At 37.8% G+C, this 27884-nt stretch overlaps 1 protein-coding gene across 10 annotated transcripts; it reads left to right on the forward strand.

The window, feature by feature from the left end:
- Window positions 1-56: 56 nt before the first annotated feature.
- On the forward strand, window positions 57-27468 carry LOC149191409 (heat stress transcription factor A-2e-like). 10 transcript variants are annotated; one of them, XM_089404232.1, is made up of 6 exons: window positions 57-771; window positions 24786-26047; window positions 26132-26238; window positions 26322-26461; window positions 26926-27127; window positions 27242-27468. In XM_089404232.1, the coding sequence occupies exons 1-2, from the start codon at window positions 472-474 to the stop codon at window positions 25929-25931; spliced, it is 1446 nt and encodes a 481-aa protein (XP_089260358.1). In that variant the 5' UTR covers window positions 57-471; the 3' UTR covers window positions 25932-26047; window positions 26132-26238; window positions 26322-26461; window positions 26926-27127; window positions 27242-27468. The 10 variants fall into 10 exon arrangements, with proteins under 10 accessions (XP_089260358.1, XP_089260352.1, XP_089260356.1 ...); XM_089404226.1 differs by adding an exon at window positions 26581-26632 and having other exon boundaries at window positions 26135-26461; XM_089404230.1 differs by having other exon boundaries at window positions 26135-26238; window positions 26317-26461.
- Window positions 27469-27884: the final 416 nt, after the last annotated feature.

Raw genomic sequence — 27884 nt, forward strand, 5'->3', positions numbered from 1 at the left:
CAACCCCTTGGAATGCCACACACCAAACTCTACAGAGGCTCCTGTGTTCATCTTCAACCTTTCTACCTGCCCTGCCTGCACCTTCTTGCTCCTTTCCTCTTTGGGCAAAAATTAAGGAAAAAAATGGTCTGGAGTCTAGAAATATCTCGACACAGCGAGTTTGAGGGCGAATAAAACCCCAGTAAGGGATCGACTTTTGTCGGCATTTGTCGATATAATTTGGACAGTTCATGTCGACTACACAACTCATTCATTCATTCAAAGGTTTTGCTGAGGTTTATCCAAGTGGGTAATGGTGATACCCAACCGTATCGAACTCCGAATTCAATCAAAAAACTTGGTATCTCCAATACTGTTTCTTTTCTTGATCCAGCGACCGTTTCTGAGTTGGGTTGGCCTGAGATTTGGGGGCAAAAATTACCCGCTGAGTTCAAAAAAAGAAGACAAGGCACCTTCCAAAATTTACCCACCATGGCGACCTCTGCAGAAGGTTCAAGCTCTTCACCCCTTGGCTTCGTAGAGGAAAGTTCGCAACAATTGCCTCCTGTCGCGCCCCAGCCCATGGAAGGATTGCAGAGCAGCGCCATTCCTCCGTTTCTCACTAAGACATATGACATGGTGGAGGATCCTTCGACGGACCCAGTGGTCTCCTGGAGCAGCGCGGGCAACAGTTTTGTTGTGTGGGATCCCCCCGAGTTCTCTCAAAATCTGCTGCCCCGGTGTTTCAAGCACAACAATTTCTCTAGCTTCGTTCGCCAGCTTAATACTTATGTGAGTTCTTCTGTTTCCTTCAATTTTGTTTTCAGCGACATTGTATTGTGAACTTTGCTAGAATAATTCGGAATTGGGTCAGTGTTTTGTTGGGTATTGATTCTGTGGAGCATTTTGTTTTTCCATCTTATATTCTGTACTAAGCTTTTGCATAATCGTTATTGATTCGTCTTAGCTTTTATGTGTCAAATTCCTTTCACATTGGTCATTGAGGTTTGGCTATGAGGTCGGTCCAGGGGGGCAATTAAGTCCTGTATCCCATGAGTTTTTCACCCGTACGAATATTCCATGAGTTTTACACTAACCTGTCCAACATGGGTAGTGGACTAGGGCCCTCCGATGAACAAAGTAAATGTGTGTTTACTCGCCGTGCCCCTCCTCTGCGGGGTGTGTTGTGTCGGTGCATGTGTAAGGTGCAGCGATTCTTGGTCTGGTTCTGTTTGGACGGTGTCTAGATGAGGGAATTTTAGCAGAGCAAATATAAGATGGTTTGTAATGGGCCATTACTTGATTGCATTTTTATGCAGGTGCAACTGACAAGATTTAGGGCAGACAGTATAACATGGAATTGGGTGAATTGTCTTTACGCTGTTTCTTGGCTTCAAATTTGGTTACGAATGTTAGACATGTTCTTGGATATTTTGTTTAAACAGTGTCAGAATCACATGTGGTTGAATTTGTTCACGTTTATGACCAAACAGAAGCTGAAGCCTGAAACAGTGGGTTCTCTGCATCTGTATAAAGTGCATTGGATAAACTGGATTTGGATATAATCATGATGTAGAATATCTTAATTGAAAATCGCAGATTCTAGAATTCTCTCGCAAATTCTTGGATGGCACTATTATCGTTGATCAAGAACCAGTGATTAGTGGACTCAAGTGATACAATTTAAGGAAGTTTTGGGGATTATATTAGAAGGAAGAACATCCTAATAATTTTGGGATATTACCCATCCAAAGCATGACTGTCAGCTCTGTGGTACTTGGAGTTCTGGTTGCTACGGTGAAAGTGAACTAGCTCACAGAAGGCAGACCCTGAATCACAATCCAATGTAGGGCATAGATTACGCAAATTGTCCTGCAAATTTATATCACAAAATGCATGTTATTGTCCTCAATCCTCATGGCAATCTAATTGAATGTTCAAAAACCTGTGAAAAGTTAGAGGTATAATTTATCATAAGATTATATGAAAGACAGAATAATTACAAAAATGAAAACTGAAGGGAGTGGTTATGCATCGAATCATTCAAGTAGCCTCTTGAATTTATGAAATAGTGAAAGAGAAAATGAAAGTTCATTGTTGGATTTGCCTAGAGAATAGAGAACTGTCGAGGGGGGAGTAGATGGAACGCGTGGAAAGCAAGGAGGGCTCACCGGTGAAGCTATTGCAGACGAGCGTAGCGTATCTCAAAGCTTCTGGTGGTTCTGTACCAAAATAGTCCTGAGTGGGCTGGAAGAAATCTACGGTGTAGCCATTGGTTGTAAGAAAAAAATGCCCGTTATTTCCTGCACGAGGCATTAAATAAAATGCTCTTCCTCCCAATGTGCATGGTTGTTCATCACAATGCAAATATGTTTCGCTCTGGCCTTAATGTTATGAGTTACAACTTACATGTGTAACCTTTACCTCCTATTTAGCAATATACAGGGTCTCTTTAAAATACCGGTAATTTAACGTTGGGGATTTAGGCTATAACATTTAACAGCAGAGCCTAGATGATCGTTTTGCCTATTTTATTCATCTTGGAGAAACTCCTTAAAGAGATTTTGTGAGGACAAGTCTAACGGTTCCATGTAATTGGACTTTTTCGTACAACCATCATTTTTCGGTTGCTTAGATTGCGTTTTTGAATGCATAAATCAATTCAGTGCCCTCCAAAACCCCTCAAACACTTGAATTGTGCAATATCAATATTTGAAATTCACAATTCTAGCAATCCTTTTAAACTTCAACCAGATGTTGGACAAAATTGGTCAGAAAAATGTGTCTAGAAAAGGTTAAAAATGTAGAATGTTTAGTTATATAGGTATACTATTATGAATTATGATATTTTGTGTAATATCCTGTAGCTAAAACTTGTGATTGCCACACTTCATATTTATTAACTTCCATATAACATTTAATGCCTTTGGGAGCATCTAAAACTGCCCAAACATTTAATTTTGTGATGCTTATGGAACTTGAAAGGTTGAAATTAATCCTATACCCTTCTCAAATCTATACTAAACCTGACAGATTTCATGATCGAAATCTATTTCGAAAATAAGATATTATCATGAGATTATGTTAGAGATATTCTTTGTGATATATATTAATACCTGGGATGCAGAAAGGTAGGACCAACAAAGAACACAAGGAATTGGTAAAAATACTTGTATTTTAGGAATAAAATAGAAGAAATAAGCAGCAATACACCATATAGTTTGTCTTGGACAAAAATTTATAAACTTCACACCCTAGATTGTTAGCTGCATCATTTCTAAAAAGTTTACTTTTCTATATGCTATTTGCATTTTTAAGTTAGATATGCATCGAAGCCCATGCTAAGAATCAAAATTGGATGAGACTATTGGAATACCCAAGACGTGAAATCTTTTAAGATGTCCATGTTTACATTCTGAAATGCAAGAGCTCCAGTTATAGAGTGTGTAGTAGAAGCAAGCTCATTGCACTTGACAATCATAAGGACAGACAGTCTCAAAATAATATTGAACAAAACAAGACATATTGTTGATAGAGTAGGTTGTCGCTGTAGAGGTGTGCTGAAATTTTAGCATACCTGCCAATTCCATGTCTAATCTCATTTTTCGCAACAGTTCTTCTGTCTTTTCGAGGGGATTAGTTGAAACTTGATACATCGTTAGCGTCAGTAACATGTGCCTTGCTCATTGGATATGGCTGTGGTTATTTCAGCTCAGCCATGTAGACATAAATAAACATTGAAGCAATATGATAGAAACTTCTGGAACTGCTCCTAAAATTCTACAATTTGAATGACATGTTATTGCAATTAAGTGATTAATAGTAGGTTATAAAATTAGGTAATTGACAATGAAGTAAACAACGGTGGATTCATAGCTACTTGCATACTTTGATAGGTTGTGCATTTGCTCCCCAAATCAGACCTGCTCAACAGTGGTTTAAAACTTTGATGTGAATGTTCATTGTTCCATAAAGTTGAATGTTTATATTTCATTTCAGCATTTTGGCTTGCTGTGTCCAGATGGATTAAAGAAGTTTCCACTTCCAGTTGACATAACATATGTGAGTCTTCTCCTTTGGGGACTAAATCTGCAGCATGTGGCCTTTTAATAAAGATGAAAAACCCTTGACAGAGGTATAAAAACGAAAATAATAAATCTGCTGGAATTACCTCCTTCAGTGGAACATATATAGATGCTTATATAGGAAAAAAGGTGTAGAACTTGAAAACATCACCCTTTTTCTAATCCTTGCATATCTAGATTCTAGAGACTAGTAGATAACCATATCCTGGTTAAGAAATGAATAAAATTCCCTGAAAAGCGTGACAAATTCTTTCTTTCAATATCTTTCAATGTAACAACAAGAGTAAGATGAAGGACCCAAGCTTAATGCCCACATGATATACACAACAGATGTGAATATTTCCACAGGAGAGTTCTTTGCAGACTCATTGCCATTGTCTAGAGACATTACCAACCTGCTGAAGGAATTGAAGATACAAGTCACCAAGTTATGGCAGCCATCCTGGATGCTAATGAACAATTTATCCATAAACTGGCTATCCTTTAAATGCGAAGAGGCAGAAAGGTGCAACTTAACTTTAGTACCTTAAGAAAGGAATTTTTGCAACGAAATTAGAATAGAGGAATTATAAGTGGGGAATATCTTAGCTACATCAATGATCCAGGAAACCATGAAAGAGATTACTCTAATTTACCCATCGATTGATGCAGAGGATGAAATTGAGTTATCATGGCACAGATTGAGCCTGAGTAAACCTGACAGTTGAAGTCCAGTCATAAAAACAGGATAGGTGGATGCTAGTTATATATGTGATAGCACCAATCTTCCACGGTGAGTGTGGTTGCAACAAGATTTCATCCTGAAAGATCTAAGAATTTCAAGCTACCACTCAGAAATTCTGTTAGAAAGTATTGCTAAAATAGAAGGGCCCTTCTACTACCCTCCAAGTGGGATATGGCCCCAAACATGGATCTTGAAGATGACGCCCAAACTCTGTATATTCAGTACGTACCCCTGGCAGAGTTGTTTGAACTTTGAATCCACAAAAAATTAATAAGAAAGGAGTTACTGTCTTATGTGACTCATCAAACAAAAGTGGGGCAAAGGTAACAACCTTAGATGCTAAATTACAGTTGGAAATGAAAGGGTGTGACGTGTAGAGGATTGCATGAGATTGTTACATAATAAAAATAATGATTGATGCATGTTAATACATTTGATAGATCATAAACTAGAGAGTGATAATAAAGGTATAGAACTCAATTAAGATCCAAAGCCCACCAATGAGTCACTAGTGGCTTGCTAGAATCATGCAGAAGACATAGCAACGATGAAATACCAACAATGTAAGTATCTCCTAATCCACTAATGTAAGTATCTCCTTGAACATCTCAAAATTATCCTTTGCTAGGGGCTTGGGCAAGATATCTGCAACCGAATAATCTGTAGGAATGTCCTGAAGAATCACTTCTCCCTTTTGGACCTTGTCTTTGATGAAGTGGTACTTGATCTCAATATGCTTAAACCAATCGTGGAACACGAGATTCTCAAAGAGTTTGATATGATTTTGATTGTCAAAGTAAATCACAATCGTGTTCAAAATCCAATTTGTCAACTTTTCTGATAACTCGCAAAGTCATATGGATATACAACTAGCAGATTTGGCTTCTATGCACTCTACTTTGATGAGCTAAGAGCCATTGAAGCTTTCTTCTTGCTACACCAGGAAACCATACCTGAACCCAACATAAGCAACACCTTGAAGTGCTCCTCTTGTTGCTAGTACTACTTGATTGAAATTTGTAAATCCATGCAGCACTGACTCTCCATTGCCGACATGCCTCAGACCAAAATGTACTGTTCCCTTCAAGCGTTAGAACATGTTTTGGAGCAACCCAATGAAATTGCCTAGAGTCCACAATAGATTGGTTTAAGGTGTTGATGGCAAAATAAAATATTAGGTTTTGGTATATAGATGGATCAACCAAAGTTGAATCTAAATCAACAAAGGACTTAAGATTTACTACCATAGGAGTAGCCATGGGCTTGAAAACTCTCATGTGAAACCTCAATTGCATATTTTATATTTACCTTTTTCGAAGAAGATCTTAGTTGGACTTTGCCACATCTCTAGACCCAAGAAATAGTGCATCAAACCAATGTCCTTCATATCAAATTCTTTGGTCAACTCTACCTTGCAACATGCTATGAGTTCCTTTGAACTTCCTATAAGAGTGTCTACATATAGGACTAAAGCAAGTAGATAAGAATCATTAAATAAATAATAAAGATTAGAATTTACATATTTTTTAGAGAAATGCAATCCTAAAAAGCACTCATTGTTCTTGGAGTACCATGCACATTATGCTTGCTTCAGGCTATAAATGCCCTTCTTCAACCTACAAGCGCGAGTCTCACACATGTGCACCTCGAAGCATCTTGGATGTTTTGTGTACACTACCTCCTCAATCATACCATTAGGAAATGTTGTCTTTACATCCATTTGATATAAATTCCAACCAAAGGCTGATGCTAAAGACATAATGAACCTAATGGAGGTATACTTGGAAACATGAGCCAAAGTCTCCACATAGTCAATTCTCTCTTTTTGGAAAAAAACCTCTAGCCACAAATCGAGCTTTGAACTTCTCTATGCTTCCATTTTCTGCATGCGTAATCTTGTACAACCACCTGAAATCAATCATTAACTTCCCCTTTAGTTTAAGGATGATCTCCACACACCATTCATTTTGATGGAGTTGTACTCGTCCATCATGGCATCCTGTCAAGATTGTGACTTATTGCCTCCTCAAAACTAGAAGACTCTGCATAAGTGAGGGAAAACATTAGTGCCACATAATTTAGGAATTCTTAGGAGGATGACTTATACAAAGTAAAGTCCTAGGAGCTTACTTGCTCTTGTGCATCGTGTAATGTCTGGGTAAATCATCTAGGCTTTATGGTTGAAGTGGAGGGTAAAGAGGCATCCCTTGAACCTCCAAAAGTTTGCTGATCTAAATCTGATTAATTTGGACTCTATGGATCAGCCTTTGGGGCAGCAAGCTTCTCTACCTCAGTGTTTGCTAGAGGTTCTTAAGACTTTGAGGACCATGCATCCTTGTCAAATTTGACATCTTTACTCCCAACTATCTTTTGATGAGATGGAATATAGACTTTGTGAGCTTTAGAAAGCTCATTGTAACTTACAAAAATATCCTTCAAACTAAAAGCTTCCATATTAGTCTTTTTCTCATTCAGAATATCAATATAGATAGGACAACCAAAGACATGAAAGTGTGCTAGTTGAGGCTTCTCACCCGTGAATACGTTCTTTGGTGTCTTTTCCTTGAAAACTTTTTGAGAATACTTGCTTAGAATATAAATAGTTGTTAGACATGCTTACGCCTAGAGACGCATGGACAAATTTAGATCATGAATCATAGATTTGGTTGTTTCTATGATGGATCTATTATTCCTCTTAAAAACCCCATTCTGCTACGAGTTGTAAGGCATTATCAACTTCCTCATGTTCCTTGCAAAATGTGTCAAATTCCTTGAAGGTATATTCTCCACCATTATCTGGTCACAACACTTTAATCATCTTACTTGTTTGATTTTCTATTAGAACTTAAATTCTTGAAACTTTTCGACAACCTAATGCTCGATCCTCATGAATTAGATCCAGGTCATACAAGAGTAATCATCAATAAATGAAACATAATAAATGCTACGTAATATTTAAGTTGAAGTCATGGGTCCACATATGTTTGAATGTATTAGGTCAAGAATCTCCCTTGAACTATGCTCCTTGCATGGGATAATAGTCTTAGCATGCTTGTCAAATGCTATCTCTTGCACAATTTTCACCATATCCTTCATGATTGACAACACTAAATAGTGCAAATAATTTAGCTTCTTGTGCCAAAGCTGGCACAAGTTGTCATTATCATGCATTGGGGTTCTCATTGGACACGCTAGTAATTTGGACAAACCACCTTCCCAAATACCTTGACTAGGATTTGAGCATCTCCTTTGGATGATGACTTGGTGATCCTGAAACTCAAAAATACATCCTAGGTCTATTATTATTGAAACTAAAAGTAGATTTTTAGTCAAACCATGAACATATAAAACAAAACAAAGTTGCAGAACATCACTTGAGGGCATTAGGAATGAGATGGATCTCAATGCTATTACTAAGTAAGTGGCATCATTACCAAGTTCCACTTGTATATTTGCCTCTTGCTCGTGAAGTCTACGAAAGTCTTTCTTTTTGAAGTTAATATGTCTAGATTCTCCATTATCCACATATTTGACACCAGACATGGTGTTAGATGAAAGGCACAAGACCACGAGGAAGGATATCTCAAACTTGGATGCAAGTTCATAAAATTTGGTAGAGGCTTCTACATTCCCTACAAATTGATTCTACTATGGTGAATTTTCCCTTCCCTTTCTTCTTAGAACATTGAGAAGCAAAATGCCCAAAATTTTGACACTGGGAACACTTGATGTGGCTCTAATCCTTTTGCCCTGATTCAAGGAACCATATTCCTCTTTCTTTCCTTTTTGACTCTTCTTGAGTCCTCTTTTATTGCCCTTCTTCATCTTGCTAAGGAGGGTTGGATTCTGCTCTTCCTCCTCTATGACTACAACATACTCTAGTGTCATCTCCTCCTCGATGAAATCATCCCATAGCTTCTCAAAGGTGGGAATCTCACCTTAGGCATATACACCTTGAGGCTTAGACAAAAGGCTACCAAGAGATGAAAACCTATTTAAGACTATGGGTTCTAATTCTTCATTTTTGACCTCTTCTTCAACTATTGCAATCTGATCATGGATTTCATTTATCTTCTTTAAGTAAAAGGGTAGAATTTCTAACTTGCTCATCTGTGTGGCTTTAAGCTTACTTCACAAAAGCATCTTTCAAGTGATGTTCTCACTCCGATATAGAGCGACTCGAGCATCAAACATCCCCTTATTGTTGGTCTTCTCAAGTGATGTGAGGGACTAAGTTATATTCATAAAGCTAAGTTATTTTTGGAGATAAACTATGTGCAAGAGTGTGAAATGTGTGATGTTTCATGTGGACACTCCATCCATCATCATGGATGAAAGAAGCTTTAGAAAGATATTAGGAGAGAGTGCTTGGGTTTGGATGTATAAAGTTGAGGATGACTTGCTTTGTCTTAGCCATCCTCTTTTTATATTTTTCCAACTGCATGGGATTGTTAGGCTCTACAACCTTGGTCTCCACAAAATTTCAAAGATCATGCACCTCTCTAACAACATCTATACTTGATGCTTCCATGGAAGAAGTCAGAGGGACCTTTTAATCTATCTTCATATTCGAGATGGAATGTAGTCATTTTGCTACACTTGAACACATTATTGGACAAAATAGACTAGCAACCTAAAAAAGGCTATCACATGTCCATAATGCTTTTCTCAAGTACAAATCTTGGGCATCCCACCCTTGAAACTTTTTGACGGCTTCCTATTCTAGGTGCTATCCCTATACACAGATTCCTAGAAGGTTTCAACAAGCACGTTTTGGTGCATGTCCATTTTTTAGTAGATGGTAATTATGTTATGCACTCGGAAAATTGCTCCTATAACTAGGTAGGTAAAAAGTTTAATTTTCAATCAAAACTCAACTTATAAATCTTGTAATCTACAAACGCAATCTAACATTAATGACAAATATGTAAAGGAATATGCCTAGGATTGAGACTCAAATTTGTATCTCCATTTTTGTTCGAATTTGAAAACAATGAGCTAATGCACTTTCAATATAACAACTTTCAATTTAACTCCTTTATATACTAGGAGAAAGAGAAGGTGCATCCAATTTGGATGTATGCACACCAATGCACCAATTGAAGTATCAAACCCTAAGAAAATTCCTTGCATGGATAGATGAGCCAAGTGAAGTGTGCCTCTATTGGAGATGCACTGAGGTATTCAAGCATGCATCCTTCAGGAGATTTATGCCCTAACTAAGATTGAGAATCCATGTGCATGATTGCTTAGTCTATCTATGGAATTATGCCTTCTAACTAATTGTGCATGGAACTACTAACTAAAGGAAAATTCAGAAATATAATTGAATTGCTAAATATGGAAAAACATCTAAATTGGAACTAAATTGAGGATGGTGTAGGGATGATTTTGGCATACATGTGTTCTTTTTCTCTCTCCCCCCTCCATAAATGCCCTTGCACCGTTATTAATTGTTGTACATAATTGTTGAAGGAGGGCATAGTGCTGTTGGTGTCCACTTTGTTGGAAGAGGAAGTCGTTTGCTCTATTGGAATAGGAAAGTGCAATAGTTGGAACCTAGTTTGAGCCACACAAGTAAAAATTGAGTGGGATGAATGGGTTGATAATGAAATTTGAGTTATATGAGCTAAATAGTAGGAGTTGACATCAATAGATCATTTCGTAGTGCATCGAACATGTTGTTCACCATGGTTTGTGCATTGGAAACCTTTGTAAAAGCCATTGGAGCTACCATGGGGACTTCTCTTCCTTAATTTCCTTAATATGAATTGGAACAACCATTGCATCCTTTGTTGCAACGTTGGGTGGAACTGGAAGTATTGCTTCCTCATTGCATTCCTCTACTGAATTTGACTTCATATTCACTGTCTCAATATTGTTGAAAATGAGAACATACACTTCCTGCAATTTTGAACCATAAACAATGTTTCATTATGGATTACTTCAAGGCTTGAATGATCTTGGTACTTAATGGCTAGTTCTTCAACAAGTCCTATTTAGCCCATAACGTATGCAGGGAAGTTTTCTTTAGGGGTGTCTACCACATAGTTTTGCTACAAACTTGTATATTCTTCAATGAGGGGGGCTAATATATCCATATTGAGAACCCGGTGCTATTGGTACGTATCCCCAACAAAATGGTTTGAAAGAGGGAAACCGATATGCTTTTTCATAGGACTTATGGATTATATGTCCTTTCCTCTACTACCCTGTATGCCCTTTCTTCTAGTACACATGTATGCCCATTGTATTAAGGCTAGGGTTTAAAACATAAATAATGGAAGTTTTCATTCAAAGGGTCTGTGTTTCCTACTAGGGTTTTTAGGATAAGCATAACCAATATTGCACGAAGCGGGGGCGAAGTGGAAGCATTTTTTGGAAGCGGGGACGTGGAAGCGTCATTTTCCAAAAATCTAGGAAGCGAAGCGTCCGCTATATATATATATTTATATTTTTTTGCATTTATACTCAAAACAAACATCCCAAATAGAAAATTAATTGTAGAAGACATGAAAACATGCATATTTTTGCATAAATCAAGATAGATATAACATCCATTGTACATTAATGATTAATTATTCGAGCATCAACCATTTAGATGCATCAACCATCTAGAATCTAGATTCTTCTCCTCTTGTCTAGCCTTTGCCTCTACCTCGATTGTCTAGGGATATTAGTCAACATTGCCCAATTTTGATCAAACCACCTAATTCAAGACTTAAAATATGGTAGAAAAAGCTTAACATGCTTGATCGATGATTTTGACTTGATTGAAAGGTAATTTTTTGCTAAGGGCATGCCGCGTGACAAAGGAGTTCAACAATTAACACCACCAAAACTAGGGTACATATAGGGCTTGGTGCTCTTGATTAAATGCTAATCGCATACCTTCATACTTGATATAATCTAATGAAATGCCACAATCCCATTGATCCTGAATTCTTGAAAACTATTAAGTTTGTTGAATTTTGAATAGGATATGAAATTCTATTTTCTCCATATGAAGTCCAATGAGGCTGGAACCACTCTCAAACATCCTGAGTCATTTCATGGTAATGTTAAAAATTTAAGTAAAAGGATGAAAATGAAAAATAAAGGAGAATGTCACTTTTGCTTTAAGAATTTAATGTTACCATGAGGGAGCATCTGCTATAATTTTTTTTTGCCTTCATTCGTCACCCTAACCCAAGGTGGACCCACCCCAAACAAGCAAACTCACCTAAAATTAAAAAAAAAAATTGAAAAAAAACAATTTTCTAAACGCTTTTTCGGAAGCGTACGGGAAGCGTATGCTTCCTCCTTCGAAGCGCCACGCTTCCGACGCCCGAAGCGTCGTACGAAGCGCGCTTCAGAAGCGGCGCTTCCGTACCACGCTTCCGAATTTCCAGGAAGTGGCAAAAAATTCGGAAGCGACACTTCCGTACGAGACGCGCTTCGGGGCTTGGAACCATGGGGGGGGCGCTTCGTGCAACATTGAGCTTAACCACAACTAAAATTGATTTTTAGTCCCTCACTGCTATTGAGAATAACTGTTATAACCCTTGGAAATGACATCAATATTAGTGGCATTGCAATATGGTTTCCAAGTAGAGAGGAAATCACACTGTAAGATACAACTCTGTGTTTCGAAAATATGGCAGAGCTAAAAGGTTGGCTTATCAAGGGATTATCTTCCTCCATATTGTCCATAATTGCTATTATGAACCCAATTTGGAAATGGTGTCATTGTGTCAATATACCTGTTCTAACAGTGTTGATGTTTTTTATTGTAATTGACCACAACAATAAACAGATGTTTTGATTGTGATTCTTTGACCCAAGAGAGGAAACAATGTCTCTAGGCATGTACACAAATAATGTTACTTGCCCATATTTCCTATTTGATACCATTTGATAAGATTCAAAGGTCACCATTGAATTACTTTTAACTAGAATCACACACAGACCATAGCAACAATGAAAGACCAACAATGCAATAAAAATGAATTGTGTTATCTGTGATTTTGAGAGCCAAAATCTTCCCAATCAATTTGAGTAAGCAATCTCCTAATAGTAATAATACTTGTGTTCATAGTGCATTCTTGTTAGGGTCAAAACATGGCATCCATGACTTCAGATCCAGGAAAGTGTTACTAGATGCAATCATAAATGGAAAAGTTTAAAGAAGAATCTATTTGGAACGCTGTGGAAAATCATCTTGAGCACAAGTGGGACCAATTTAAGAGCTCAATGAGAGGAAATGTTATTGAGTATCCGAGGAAGATGACAAGAAATACAACTTCCAAACCTATAGTCACAATTAGTTTACAAGTTTAAAGAAGAGTATAGCTTCTTATCCTTGAACATTTTGGCAATTGAACACTGCGAGCGTAAGAGAGAAAGTATAAGAAAATATGCAATACCATCAAGGAGTTACTTTCTTATTAGATGCATGCTAGAGAAAGAATCAACTCATCCATCTTTTCCCTATCAATAAGAGCTATAGTAAGAACTCAAAGGCACACAAATTATAAAGCTTTTGTTGGAGGTGAAATGGTTTCGAATACTCATGTTGATGAGTAATTCAACAAAAAACTCAAAGAAGACTTTGACATAGTGAAGAGAACTCTTAAGAAAATGGCCCAAAGGTCTTCATCAAGACCGAAGTAAAAATTTAACAGATATGATTATGAAGAATCCAAAGATGAAGGAAAGGGATTCCAACCCTACAATAAGTTCACAAAGTAAACCTTGGAAAGACATTTATCAAACTCAATCACAACCTATGCCTCCCTTAACTCAGCTTGTTCTTCACTCAATCTTGAAGAATGGACAAACTATTTAACCTAGTGCAATAATACTTTTGCTTGAAGGAAGGCAAGTGTAAAAATATATCTTACGTGGCATGTTGGGCTCTTCAAAAGATCAATGCATATACTCCTTTTACCTAGAGTAATAATATGTATTTTATGTGGACTTGGAGAGAGCATGACACTCATGAATGCCCCACGGTTAAGGAGAAACATATGAAGCATTATGGTATGAAAAGGATAGAGACCCTTCCATGAGAAATCAAAAGATATTTAAAGCCATGAGACATGAGTTGGGTCAATGAAAGGGGTGTTGTTATAGCCCCCTCAAGGGTTTGGTGCTCACAAGAATTGGTTGATGCACTACTTATAAGGGGAATGTTAATTCACTTAGGGGATGTTAATTTAGTTGGGGTGGTTGTGTAGTGTAAACAGTGCTTCACCTCTTTATAGGTGGTGAATGATTGTCACTGTAGTATCAAGGAGCATGTTAAAAATGTTTTAAGCACCACAAGGGCGAATGATGAGCAAAAACACTCCCGTGGAAGAGGCAGTGAGAAGATATCTTTATGGTGAATTAAGATTGTCTACGAAATGTAGAAGAATTTTTTTGAAGAAGCCTTGCAAGCTCTAATTGGTAATAAAGGGGAGAGAGGAGTTGAAAATGATGTCAAGCATTAAGAAAAAAGGCTCCTCAAAGATATGAAGACTTGTAAGAATAATTACACAAGAGAATAACAACTCAGATAAAACCTCTATCCCAAGACACAAGATGCCTTATGAAGATCTATATGATATAACATGATCTTTGTTGAAGATAGAACAAGAAGATGACAAAATACTTTCATGGTTGAATTCGATTTGTGAATAAATCCGTGAAGGATGCCATGTTTGATGTTGAAGCTCAAGCATTATGTCCACTGCATTTTGGGAAGAAATGGGAATTCCTCCATTCAAACCACTCAATTTTTTTTATTTAGGGTGGTAGATCAATATACCATTCGTCGAAGAGGTAAGCTAATAAATGTTTTATATATGCTTTATGGTATGAGGACACTGTACTTTCGAATTTTCAGATCTTCCAAAAGATCAAAAAACATACAAGGAGTCCCAGGGAGACCTTGAGGCTTGGATGTACACAATGATAACTACCATTTGTATTGGCAATAACTTTATAATGTTTGTGAAGAAAGAAAAGGAAAGTAGTTGTTCCTTTGGGTAAAAAGGAAAGCTGTGTAAGGAAGCCACAAATTATGAGTCTATACCAAAAGATGATGACTTTGATGTTTGTATCTATTTGTATATTTTTAAGGAAGACATTGCTGTTGATCCAAATAAGCAAGTAGTCTTAGCAAAGTTCAAAGTCCTACAAGTGAAGAATAAGACGAAGCTATTGCTTATTGGTAGCAGGAGATTCATGATTTGAAGCCTTGGTTTGTTTGAAACATTTACATATTTCAGATATTTGAAGATAGTTATCAAATGGAAGAAGGTGAACTAATTCATTTATAAAGGATTCAACCTCAAGTGCAGACTAATGAAGAAAATTCAGTTGAGATTTATACTAGGAAAAATCACATATGTGAAAAGTTGCATTCTGCTCACACAACTTTTGCGTATTAGGCATGTTACCCACCACCAGTGGGTGACCCATATAGGAAAAAAATTCTCCTAGATTTGTCCTCAACATGCAACCAACAACCCCTTTGTAGCCACCTGATAGCTTGATGTGCTACTATTCTTCGCCACCCAAGCCATCCATTGTGTGCCCGCGCTCATCTGTCATGATTGTATGTTTGAAGGTGAGCCATCCAGATTCCAACCCCGAAGGTATGCTTTTTCATTATGTAATTGGGTGCTTATGCTTGCTTTTCTTGGGCACATTTGGGCATGGATTGGTGGGGGGATTCGGTGGAAAAAATGGGCTTTGACTATACTCTTGTTTCGTTACTTCAACTTGGAGGTTAATTTGGTATCCTAGTCCCATGGGATCTCCTTTACTGGCTATTAGCTTTAGGAATGACACTACATGGGAAACCTTGATTTTGGTTGTGTGGTCCCGTTTCTCGATGCCATATATCTCACTCCCCTCCGCTCATTACAAGCCCTTTCCACATTTAACCCATCTGGGTCCACATTTGTCCATTTGGGTCCACAAGGTGTTAGCCTCCCCTTCCCCTTGTCCACACCTTGGGTTAGGCTTGGAACAATTCCCCAGAGGTTGATGCAACTAAAAAGAAAGATAAAAGCATAAGATGGCCACATACAACAAGAAATGTATCACAAAATGCAAAAGACGGTCGAGACAATAAAATTTAGTGTGTGGGCAAAAGCCAAAAATGAGCTCTACCCTTTATCATTATGGCCATCACCCTGGTTTCTAGGGCCCCTATGAATACCCCTTGTAGCATTTAGGAACCCATGATTGTCCCAACCCCTGGTGAGCGATGAACTACCCCACTTTAAGGGGGTAATCACTGCTACATCTTACATATCATGCTCTCATCTCTTGAGCTCTAAGATTAAGAAAAATCAATAAAAGGCAAAAGGCATATGGAGAAGGGTGGAAAAACAAAGGTTGGGGTAACTGATGTACCATGATTTCTCCCTCCTATAGTCATACACCCAAGGTGTGGGCCTCTTTCATAACAACGACCTTTGTACCATGGCATGTGGCTTGGAGCCTCCCTATTGCCCCAACTTTGTTCCATCATTATTTCACATGACACCTGCCATTTGATGGATGTACCATGGACCTGTCATTCACTTAGAGGCTGAAACCACCTAATAGGGTCCTTCATTAACACTCTTGTGAAACAAGGTAACATTAGTACATGTTCAAAGTCCATGTGGAAGGGCATGCCACTATGAAGTGTCCACTTCTACCCTTGATTAGCAAGATTAATTACTCAATTACACTAATGAATTATTGTACTGAAAGGTGAGGAGGCACATTGGATCGTATATAGGATTACAAGTGGGTCTTCATCTTAGACTTGGCCTCCCTATACGGGATCCAAGCCCTCCAGAGGGTCATAATGGAACTTGTAGGGTGAGCGTTGAGAGCTATGGGCCTCCAGCCATGCAAAGCATTGATTGCCACACCATGGGCTTCTTCAGCACCACCACATTGCTTGTTCGTGCCCCAGTTATACAGAGATGATGATGCACTTGGACCACATTGCCTAGCCGACCACACATTCCACTTGACACTTGGCAGCTGATCCAGGGCCTATAGGAGGTTTTGTCTCTCCTGGGGAGACATGGGAGGGCATGTGTCATCTTCTGGCCCTCATTGATGGAGCATTGACATGATCTTGAGCCATTTGGAGACCCATGACAATTGAGACCCATTTGGAGCCCACTGAGCCCAACTTGGGGTTTGGAGATGTTTGGTAGCGTTTGGAAGGCATCCCCATCTTGAACATCATTTTTGAGGCCCTCACCCTCATTCTTAGCACTTGAGGCCTCAACGCTAACATTGGAGAGCACTTCACATTAATTACATGGCCAAAGGACAAATTAAACAATAATTAATGTTTAAGCTCTCTTGGTTGGCTTGTAACCAAGGGTATCTCACATCATTTGTTATGTTAGGGGCATCTTCTTCAAGAATTTGAACTCATTAGACTTGTATAAATAAGTGAGACTCTCTCTCTCTTTGGATCATCACACTTTGGATTTTCGGCTAGTCTCATTAGAGATTTTCGGCCTGCAACTTTGTGGAGTTATTTGGATGAATCTAATGCATTTTGACATATGGAAGAATTCGTTATCTCTCTTGGAACTTCTCTTTGACAAATTGATGGATGGATGTATTCTTTGTTATCTTGAGAGTACTATATGATGCTATATTTTTTCCCTATGAATGTCTAACGTATGGAATGATGTTTTATGATCTTTAATGTGCCCTAATTTGATGCAAATTTGTTAGAACATTGAAGTTATTGGAAGTATTGCATGCGTTATTCATAGATAATGATGAATGAATATTCCTAGAGGTTGTTTTACGTATTGCATCCTTGAAACTCCATTGATTCTTGCTAATGAAGTATAAATTTCTAGTAGTCATGAAGCTACCTCCATTAGGGCATCTGAAGTTGCCTCTAGGTTTCCTTGAAGAGTGAAATCCCCTAAATCAAGATCATTTTTGACTCCAATCCTCCCGATTGCTAGGCACTGGTCCTAGATCTCTGGTGATCACCCCAAACTCAATGAATCATCATTCATTTCACCTGTCCTTCACCTCTTTCCTCATCCCCTTAAGGATAAGGAGGCCTCCTTAGGGCTTGGTACAAATTTCATTAGGAGGGAGCTTTTGCAAAATCGTTTGAACAACCTCCCGTGCTGGTGTTTCCTCTATTTCTCCTCCTGATTTGAGGTAATTCTCACAGTCAAATCTCAATATAATTGATGCCCTAGCCATCACACCAAGTGGGAATCCTAGGTGCTATTCTTCAACCTGGGGATTCTTGAAGGCTTTCACTTTAGTACTTGTTGAAGTATATCAATCATAGCCTTTTCTCTTCTCTATCTGGACTTTGGATGAACTTCTATATTGTCAAATATCTCAACCCTAGGCCTTAGGTAGTCTTCCATCAAGGGGTTTTTCTTGGAAAGTCCTCCTGGCATCTCCCAAAGCTCGTTTTTTGATTGAATCTTTCCATTGAATGAGCCACCTTGCCTCACTTAAAACATATCCTAGGGATATCTATCACAAGTGAGGAACACTGGGATTCCTCCTGTCGGTGAAAATCCAAGAGAAGGGGACATAGGCTGTGGTGACAGTGGGCCTTTGTCCCAAGGTGTTGTTGTGCCCTCTAGCTTTAGCCTATTTACTAGGCCTGCTAGTTTGTGCAGCAACAAGGCACAAGGCTTTGAAGCACAATATTCTCACCATATTCAAAGAATTAACCACTATCAAGATGGAGGTGATTCTTTGAAGCATATTAAAAGCATTGAGGAAGTGTTAGAACAATCTAGTGAATGAAAAAAAAGCTGAAAATACTCCATGCAACTTTGGGCATCTCACCATACCCTTGGTGGATAGCTCATGTTGTTGGGAAGCACACCATACCCTTGGTGGATAGCTCATGTTGTTCGGCAGCAAAGAGAGATATCTTGGGAAGAATTTAAGGTTTGTTTCTAATGCAGATTTAAGAAGCTAGTTGGCCAAAAGCATGATGGACATTGAGGTCCAATAAGAATAAGACATTTCTTGGAGCTTCATCCAATGCAAGTATGGAGCAGTTCAGTTTTTTGAATATAAAGAGGAGCTAGCACCTTAATACTGGGAGGTATGATTGAAGGTTTCACTTATAAATGGTGAAGTGAACAAGAAAAGATCTGGCAAGTTAATAATTGACAAACCGTATGGACTAAGTTCATAGAAGATCTGGATAATGGGAAAACAGAGCTGGTAAATTTTTCGTAAGTATCCTGAATATTTGGACATTAGGAAAACAAAGATTGGTAAGAGTTGTAGTGGGCTTGGTTGGGGTACCACTAAGCATCATTGAATATCTAGAGGAGTTTTATATTGATAGTAATGGGGGCATTGACATTGATTATGGTGAAGAGTTATTGTAGCACATGGAATCAAAAGAACAAGGAAATGTATTTAAACCTAGCTAGCAGCTATTCCACTTGTTTTTTATTTATATTTATGCATCATGTGTCTAAGATTAGATAAAGTTTAAATTTTCATATATTATTTTTATCACGCTAGATAATGATGTATGAGTGTAGCATGGTATTTACGTTTTGATTTAATAATGAGAAAAGCATTGGCTCTCCTATTTGAGTTTCAAAATGTGATATTGGTTGTAGCATTATGTTTATTCGATTTAATAATAAAATAACACCTTTTTTTAATGTTTTCCATATTTGTTTGTTGGGTTGTGGTGGGGCAGGGTGGAGGTGGGAATTGTTTATATCTTCTTCCTTGTCATCTGTCGTGCTGTCCCTGAAATTTGAGGATGCTCTCTAGCCATCCCTAAAATCTGTTCTCTCATCCCCTTTTCCTTGAACATTTGGTGATACATAGGCTAACCGTACACTAAGGGTCACTTGACTTTAATCTTAGCTTCATTATGTGAATTTTTCCCAATATTAACAAGGAAGAATAAAATAGGTATTTATATTTTCATTCTACTTAAATAGTTACTAGTTTTAATTTCTTAGATGAGTCACAAGGTCTTGTATCTTTAATGTCCACACAAATGGAATGCTATGATGTATTTTCGTAGTCCAGTTACCCGCTTTCGGCTACTAGTGTAGACCAATATATTCTTTCTTTGTTCAAGTTATTATTGATTACTCTCCCTTCCCTAAATTTCTTGGGTTTCGCTTTGAAGCACCACTGAGTTTAACTTGAATAAGCCATATAGGCGGGGATGCGATTTGTTCCTGTTTAGCTAAGTTGCACAATACAGGGAAAACAGGTTATGGGTACAAGTTTCGAAAACGGAAATGTGGCCCCTAAAATAATATTGGAAATGGGGAAACTTGATTTATAAATAGCACATTATATTGAAATTTTGTAATAAATTATTATGAATAAATGAGCAAGAACATTTAAATGACAAACATAAATAATAAGCAATATTCCAGCATCACTTATATTGGGATTCTCATCATTAATATCACTCTTTGGCTCTTCTCTAAGCCTTTGCCTATACTTTTATCCTCGAGGGACATCCATCAACACCACCCATTTTTGGTGAAAGTGCCTAATCCAAGCCTTAAAATATGGTAGAAGAAGCTTAGCATGCCTAATGAATGATTTTGACTTGAGTGAAGGGTACATTTTTTTAAGGCCATGACAAAGGAGCTCAACAGTGAACAGTGAATACCACCATCATTGGGATACATAACGGGCTGGGTGCTATTAATTAAATACCAATCCCATACTCATATGTGATAGAATCCAATGAAAATGCTGCATTCCTGCCAGTCCTGAAATCCTGAAAACTGTTAAGTTTATTGAATATGAATGGGATATGAAATTTTACTTTATCCATATGAAATCCACTGAGGTTGGAACCACTTCCAAACATCTTGAAACAATTGATGATAATAAAAAATTTAAGTAAAAGTGGACATTTCCTTTACCTTTAACTTTTTTATTTTTAAAAATCAACATTTCATTTCCTTTTTCTTTCCTTTTTAAAAATTAACATTTCTTTTCCTTTATCCTTGTCTTTTATCCTTTTACTTTAAGAATTTAAAATTACCATTATTGCCTCTCAAATAGTCCTTGTTGAAACAGTGTGAGGCAAAATGAGAGTGAAATCTAAAATTATGTTCATAGAGGCTTCTAGAATTCTCATTAATTATTAGTTAACATCTAATTAGGGATTAAATGAAAATTGTGGGTCCTGGCAGTAACAAAGAATGAAAATAAGCTTAATTAGAGATACAAACACATCATATGGATGTGTGCGTGGCCCTGAAATGCATTTCTGACAGTACGGAATATGTTTCCCATATGTGGGATATGTCCACACTGCCGGAAACTCGTATCAAGGCCGTACCACATGCGTTTCTGTATGGCAATGTGTTTAGTATGGCACCTAAAGTGGCATTTCCTGCAACATAGTTATTTAGGCTTACAAATATCCTTTTGTATTTTAATGGGAAATGAAAGTGACTGTTTATGATAAGATAATAAGAACAGTCAATTAAGGGTCTATGAACCAAACCGTTAAAATGACTTTCGAATATTAGATAATATTTATTAATGGACAGATATAGAAGGAAAGACCATTTTCAGACTTTTGCCTGGAGAACTTCTGGTCAAAGACTCAATAGTTGAGAAACTTGGGAAGCACAAGACCTTGCCAGGAAGAGCTGATGAGCAAACAAAGCTTGCTTCTCAGTGTGTCTGGCAGGCTATAAAATGAATGAGGAGCAATCTGGAAGAAGTCAATGGAGTAGATGTGGCATCAAAGATGTCTCTTTTAATGAATAGGGCTGGGCTTCTTGTTTATCATGTCGCAGATATGCCTCTCACATTTCTCTTGGTTTAAAACGTTGCCTGGGCTATATTTACTTCTACTTAGGACTACACAACTCTCCTTTAAAATGCTTATAATTTTACTTCAGAGATTTAGACCTTGACAAGGTTGCATAAAATCACATTCAACTACATGTAATGTGTAAAGGTTTTGGTTTCAGTTATAGGTGGGCAGTCTTATATGAGTGGTTTATTTTTGATGCAAGTGTAATGTTGGGAACACTGTTTAGCAGAGGTTACCCAATCTCTACCAAATTCTGATATGAGATAGCACTATGCAGCAGACTGTAAAGAATTAAAAGTTAAGATAATTTGGTATCTTAAATGCTACAAGGATTTGTATGGTTTTTATGATAGTCTTTTGAAGCATACGAGTGTTCAACACAAGACACTTCAACCCCTGAAATGCGACACAGAGGACATGTTATATATATATATATATAAATTTTTCCCCCCTGAAAATTATCTTTATATTCCATATTAGGAATATACATGCTTCGGTCTACATTTTTTGGTCCTTGAGGGATTACTCCTACTCAAAAACAAGGATCAGAGCTATTACAACAAAGCTCATCATGTCACTTACAATAATTGAACCTGGGTGGGAAGAATAACAATCATTCCTCCCAACCCCCCGTAATATACCCCATTGACACATACACTCACACATATATTAAAACCATTAAAAATACTAAAATTTTAAATAATAGACATAAAGATTCAAATTATTTAGAACATTTACAAACTATTGGCACAAGTTACTTCATCAAACACACAAGAAATTAGAGTATTCAAGAATCAATACACATAAAATAGAGGTTTACAAGTTAGAACCATAAACTGCAGTTTTTTCATTGAGTCATTTGATTTCTATCAGAATCAAAATGTATTACATAGACACTAGTATTATTATGGGTGGGAATGCCAATGGTAAATAAAAATAGGGTAGATGCTAGATACAACAGATATTTTCTCTCACGAGGTTGCTATCATGCTAAAGTATAATTATTTGCAGCATTGGTAACTTGCTAGCAGTAGATGGAGCAGTACAGAAATATATAGGACTTGGAGGAGGGAGGGCCACACCAATACTGACATTATTCCCTTTCCTTTGACCTTTACTAGCAGCCCATGATGATTAAGTCCCAATAGGGTGAATGAAGAAGAATGCTGTTGTTGGAGAAATAACAAATCGAGGAATTTAGAAGGCCTTCAAATATCTTGGAATCCCTTCAAACCTGGTTTTTTCAACTTTTTCCCCTTCACCTGCACAATGTTAGAACATTTTCCTGTGCCTAAAAGTGAAAAAAGGGGAAAATCATGTTTTCAGACTTTATTTTGGTCCCTTGCGTGTCCAATATCTTGGGACATGCTAGGGCACATGTCAGACACAAGAATGACACGTGTCCTGCTTCAGGGCAGTTGTCAAACACACTAACATGGCAGGTCTCCAACATGTGGGATATAGACATACAGGCCTGAGGGATCATGGGATGTGCCCTGTTAGAATTTTGGTTATAGTCGCTATTCAGAAGACAGAAAGAACAATAGAATGCATAGAGGCCATAATTTCACAGCTTGCAATGGGAAAATTATCACGATTATCAATATGGCCAGTACTGTACAATGGAGACCATGTAAATTTCACTGCTTGACATGGGAAAATTATCATAAAGGTGATCACAAGTTTTTGCTTTTTGTTTTTCCACTGTTTGAATCATGGTAGCAGAATTCCATCAAATTTTCCCTTGTAAATAAATTCAGTCTAGAATTCAATTCAGTTGAATTTCCCAAAACTGTGGTTTTGATTTGCATGGATAATCTATATGTTTGTTTTACCTTATCTAATATTCTTTGAATCTCAGCCCATGGGGCTTTGGTTCGACAGTGAAGGGTGCACTGCTAAGGCACTCCATGCGATAGGTCACCGGTTCCAATCCCCCTGTGAGTGCTGACTTACAAAAAAAAAATATTCTTTGAATCTCTAATACCCACCCATCTGATATTACTATATTAATTAAACTTATCTTAGGATGTGCATTAGTATTATTAGTTAAACTAATAAAGTGCCCTTTTCTTGTGTTGGTCTAATATTCATTGAACATTGAATATCCATCTGTCTGATATTAAATGTCTCCTTGCCTCTGGGGATGCATCTGAACTCCTGGGTGTGGGAAGGTGACCCCAGCAAATACCCTCAAAATAATACAAAATTCTAATTTTTATGGTCTAATCTCATGTCCATTATTCTCATTTTTAAAGTCCCCTCCACGTCCACCATGCCCTGCAATATAATTTACAGTATTTTTTGCATTGCCCATGCCCTTTAATATGTTACATGAATTTGTCCTGTTAGTTACCTTAAGAGTTTGACCTGCGTATTTCATTCCCAATTAGCTGTTATAGGGGTTCAATGTGTGTATTTTATTTGTGAAAATTGTACAAAAGATTTGCGTTATCTTTTGCCTAGCAGCTGGTTACAGAGATCCAACTCGTGTATCTAGTGCGAAGATATAGATTGTATACCTACTAACATTCCTCAAAATTTATACCTCTTAGTACTGTGTACCCTCCCCACAGTATTTGCAGATCCATATAAATTGCAGAGTGCAATTGTTCAATGATATAGATCATGGTTTTATAGTTTATATCACAGGGTTTTATGTAAGTTTTCTCTTCTACATATATTTGATTTCCATTTTTTAAATAATTTATACATACATACATGGCTGTGATGCACCTCCCCTGTACACCCACACCCTGATTTCGAGAAAGGCATCCCCATCTCTGTCCCTGTACCTGCACTTGCACCTGTCAATATACCCGCACCCACAAAACCTGTGTATTTCGCTTTTTAACTAATAGAAATATGAGCAACCTTATTTTGAGAGTTATTCTATGCCAACCTCTAAAGTGATATAGAATCTAATTAGTCTAAGTAATATATAACTGCTTGATCTTAAATTCTAGTGTTTAAATTATGGGATTCATCCTAGACACCTTGTAGCATGTTTTAGAGGCATCTCTGATTAAGATGTTTGAATGTGTGGTGTTTGCTGAATTATCAGTACATAAAATGGAATAGTTGATAGAGAATATTGTTTCAATGTTTCTGAGTCCCTGGGGATTTGTTCCTTTGGTTTGATTTTGTCTCTCTGATTGCAGTTTTTGTGCATTTGTATTCTCAGGGATTTCGGAAGGTTGATCCAGATCGTTGGGAGTTTGCAAATGAAGGTTTCTTGCGTGGGCAGAAGCATTTATTGAAGAACATTCATCGTCGCAAGCCAGTTCAGATTCAGCAGTTGTCACCTCCTCTTGGGTCCTGTGTTGAAGTTGGAAAATTTGGGCTAGAAGGTGAGGTGGAGAGATTAAAGCGTGATAAGAATGTATTAATGCTTGAGCTGGTTCGATTGCGGCAGCAGCAGCACAATACTGAATGCGAAATGCAAACAATGAATCAACGTTTGCAGGCTACAGAGCAGAGACACCAACAGATGATGTCTTTTCTAGCTAAAGCTATGCAGAATCCCAGCTTCTTAGCGCAGCTAGTTCAACAGAAGGAAAAAAGGCAGCTGGCTGCAGCCAGAAAGAGAAAACGTTTGCCAAAGCAGCAGCAGGACCCGCAAGGGGACGTGGGGCCATCTAATGAGGGACAAATCATTAAATACCGGCCCAATCCCAATGATGATACTCAGTCATTAATTGAGACATTTGAGTTAGGATCAGGCGCAAAACTGGAACCACCTTCCAGTCCTTTTCGAGCACTTTTTAGTGGAAATCCAGGAGAGAACCTACAGGAGAGCAGCACATTAGCAGGAGAATTGATGGCTGTAAAGGGAGTTGAACAAATGATACAGGAAGGTGTTCCAAATCCAGTTTGCTTAGAAATCCCCAGCATGTCACATTTGCAGCCTCCCTCCATCGCAGCACTTGCCAAAGGTAAGCATGTCGAGAGCTCTCAACCTGAGGATGATCTGCAAGGTGAGGAATATCTTGTTTCCTTTGGGCAGACTGCATGCTCGGAAGAAGAAAGTACAGATTTGATGGGCTTAGAACTGGATCTGCCTGGAGATGTTGATTTCTGTATAAACAAAGAGGAACCCAAATCAGTCCTGGGCTGTGAGATGAGTAATGATCCGTTTTGGGATCAGCTTTTTGGTGTTAACCCTCAGTCTATTCAATCAGGGGCTGAAGGAGCAGGTGAATTTCCGGGGACTGGTATGCAGGGGCCAGAGGAAAAACCTGGAGCTGGGGAATGGTGGGATAGTCAATCGAACATGAGTGAGATTGCAATGCAGATGGGACAGCTTGCCAAGGACCCACCTAACTCTTGATATTCCTCCGGAAAAGCAGAATTACACGCAGACTTCTTTCAAAATTTCACTTAAAAGCTTCAGTCATCTCTGTGGAGATTAGCATGTTCGTAATTTAGTCCTTGGTGTTCAAGAAAGTATGTAGTAAGATACCTTTCTCTTTCATCCAGAGTATGGGATTCCAGTTGTTAGGTTGCTTATTGCTCTTTTGTCTGTCCCAGCAGGTGGATCCCATTGTTGCTGTGAGCAGACTAGTTAGCTTGGTTAGCTGCAGCATATTTTGACTTGTTAAAATGGGAAAGTGTCGATGGCTGTGCAGGAGTCTGAGGTCTGTGGATCATTAGTTCTATTATGACTTCTTTCAGAATATTTTAAGTCTATTAAAATGAGGAAGTGTTGATGGCAGTGCAGCAGTTTGAGGTTCGTGGATCATTAGTACTATCGTAACTTGCTTCAGAGTTCAATACAGGAAACCATCCATTCCCTTGATCTGCATGCTGCTGCTCCTTTTGTGACAACCTGTTGTCCTGTGTATGATTGTGTTTTAAAAGGTAGTATTATATTTCATTCACATTTGTGAGGTAATGGCGTTTACTTTTAATGGGACAACGCTTTTTCTAAACTTTGCTTACCTTGATTAGCTAATGATGGAATTGAAGCCTTTGTGCAGGCTCATTCCACTGTTAAATGACTTACATTTTTTGGTGTCTATGTTCTTTTCTGTAAGTAAGTTTTGTAAACGCAGAAAAAGTAAAGTAATTCTTAAACTAGAAAGACTTAGATTCATGGAAATGATGTTCATGCTGTTTCCTGCAAGCAATTTTGTCGTGCATTAGTAAATTCAGTGTCTTATGTTCATGATATATTGAGTAAATTCGATACCTTCGGTCATGATCGGTTGGTTGTAGTTCTTCTCTTGCATGGTTTAAGCAGTGGTTAATTCGTTTTAGCTATATCTTGTATATAATATTCTCATGAGTATTATACTAATCACCTTGTAGCGGCTTCATGGCAGACACAATTGGTGGCAGATTTGTATCAGTTGCAATATATTTGGGAGCCACCTTTGTATAACTCTAGGTTCCGGATTGTTGTCTCTGGAGTTCTTAGCTGCGTACAATCCGACAATTGACATTATAAATGCTTCATACTTAATGACAGTTTTGTCACTTTGAACCCTTAGAATACGATTACGATCTGTACCCTGTCTAAAACAGGTGAAGTTCCTACTCGTTTGACGTCATTGTAAATTGTTATATTTACCATGAAGTAAGGTTCATTCAGCTCAAATTATGTCGAAAGTAATTTGTAGTGTGTTTGAGAAAATGCAGATTGCCTCGAGCTTCCCATTAGACACCTTTGTTACTGGAGTAAGTGAAATGCTTTCTGTCTCACAGCTACTTGCAATGTTATGACTGCACAATGCTTTGGATTTTGAGGCTGATGATTTTGTATGAGTCAGTAAGATTGTAAGGGGGCTATGTAATCCATCTTTGAGAGCATGCTGCGCCTATTGAGTGGGCATTAAATTCAGGATGTCATTTGAAGTCGTTTAATATCCATTCAAAAGAGAACTTGATAGTTGAAATTATACTGAACTGAAATATGTGACAAATTGTGAGATTATTCTCACTTGTACACCAATTGTAAGGGCCAAAATGTAGAGTATGGTCTGTCATCTGTAAAATGTTGTTGAATTGATAAAATGGGGAGAAAAATGGTTTCACTTTGATAGAAGCATGGGATTTATATGGAAAATTGCAACAAGATTTGGTGTTAGCTATTTCTTTATGTGGATTCGATGTGATATTTGTAAATGGCCATGGAAGATGCTAAACTTTCATGACAAGTTCATCAGTGTTCCTTAAACAATAACAGGATTATTGACTAGTATCTTATTTAAATTATTCATCTGAAGTTTGGCCAATGTCTATATATGTACTTACTGGTGATGATTTTTTTTGGTCATGATAA

Source organism: Pinus tabuliformis, chromosome 2_2, assembly GCF_031772625.1.
Source record: "Pinus tabuliformis cultivar Carrire ecotype Pingquan chromosome 2_2, CPIR1, whole genome shotgun sequence".
NCBI lineage: Eukaryota > Viridiplantae > Streptophyta > Pinopsida > Pinales > Pinaceae > Pinus > Pinus tabuliformis.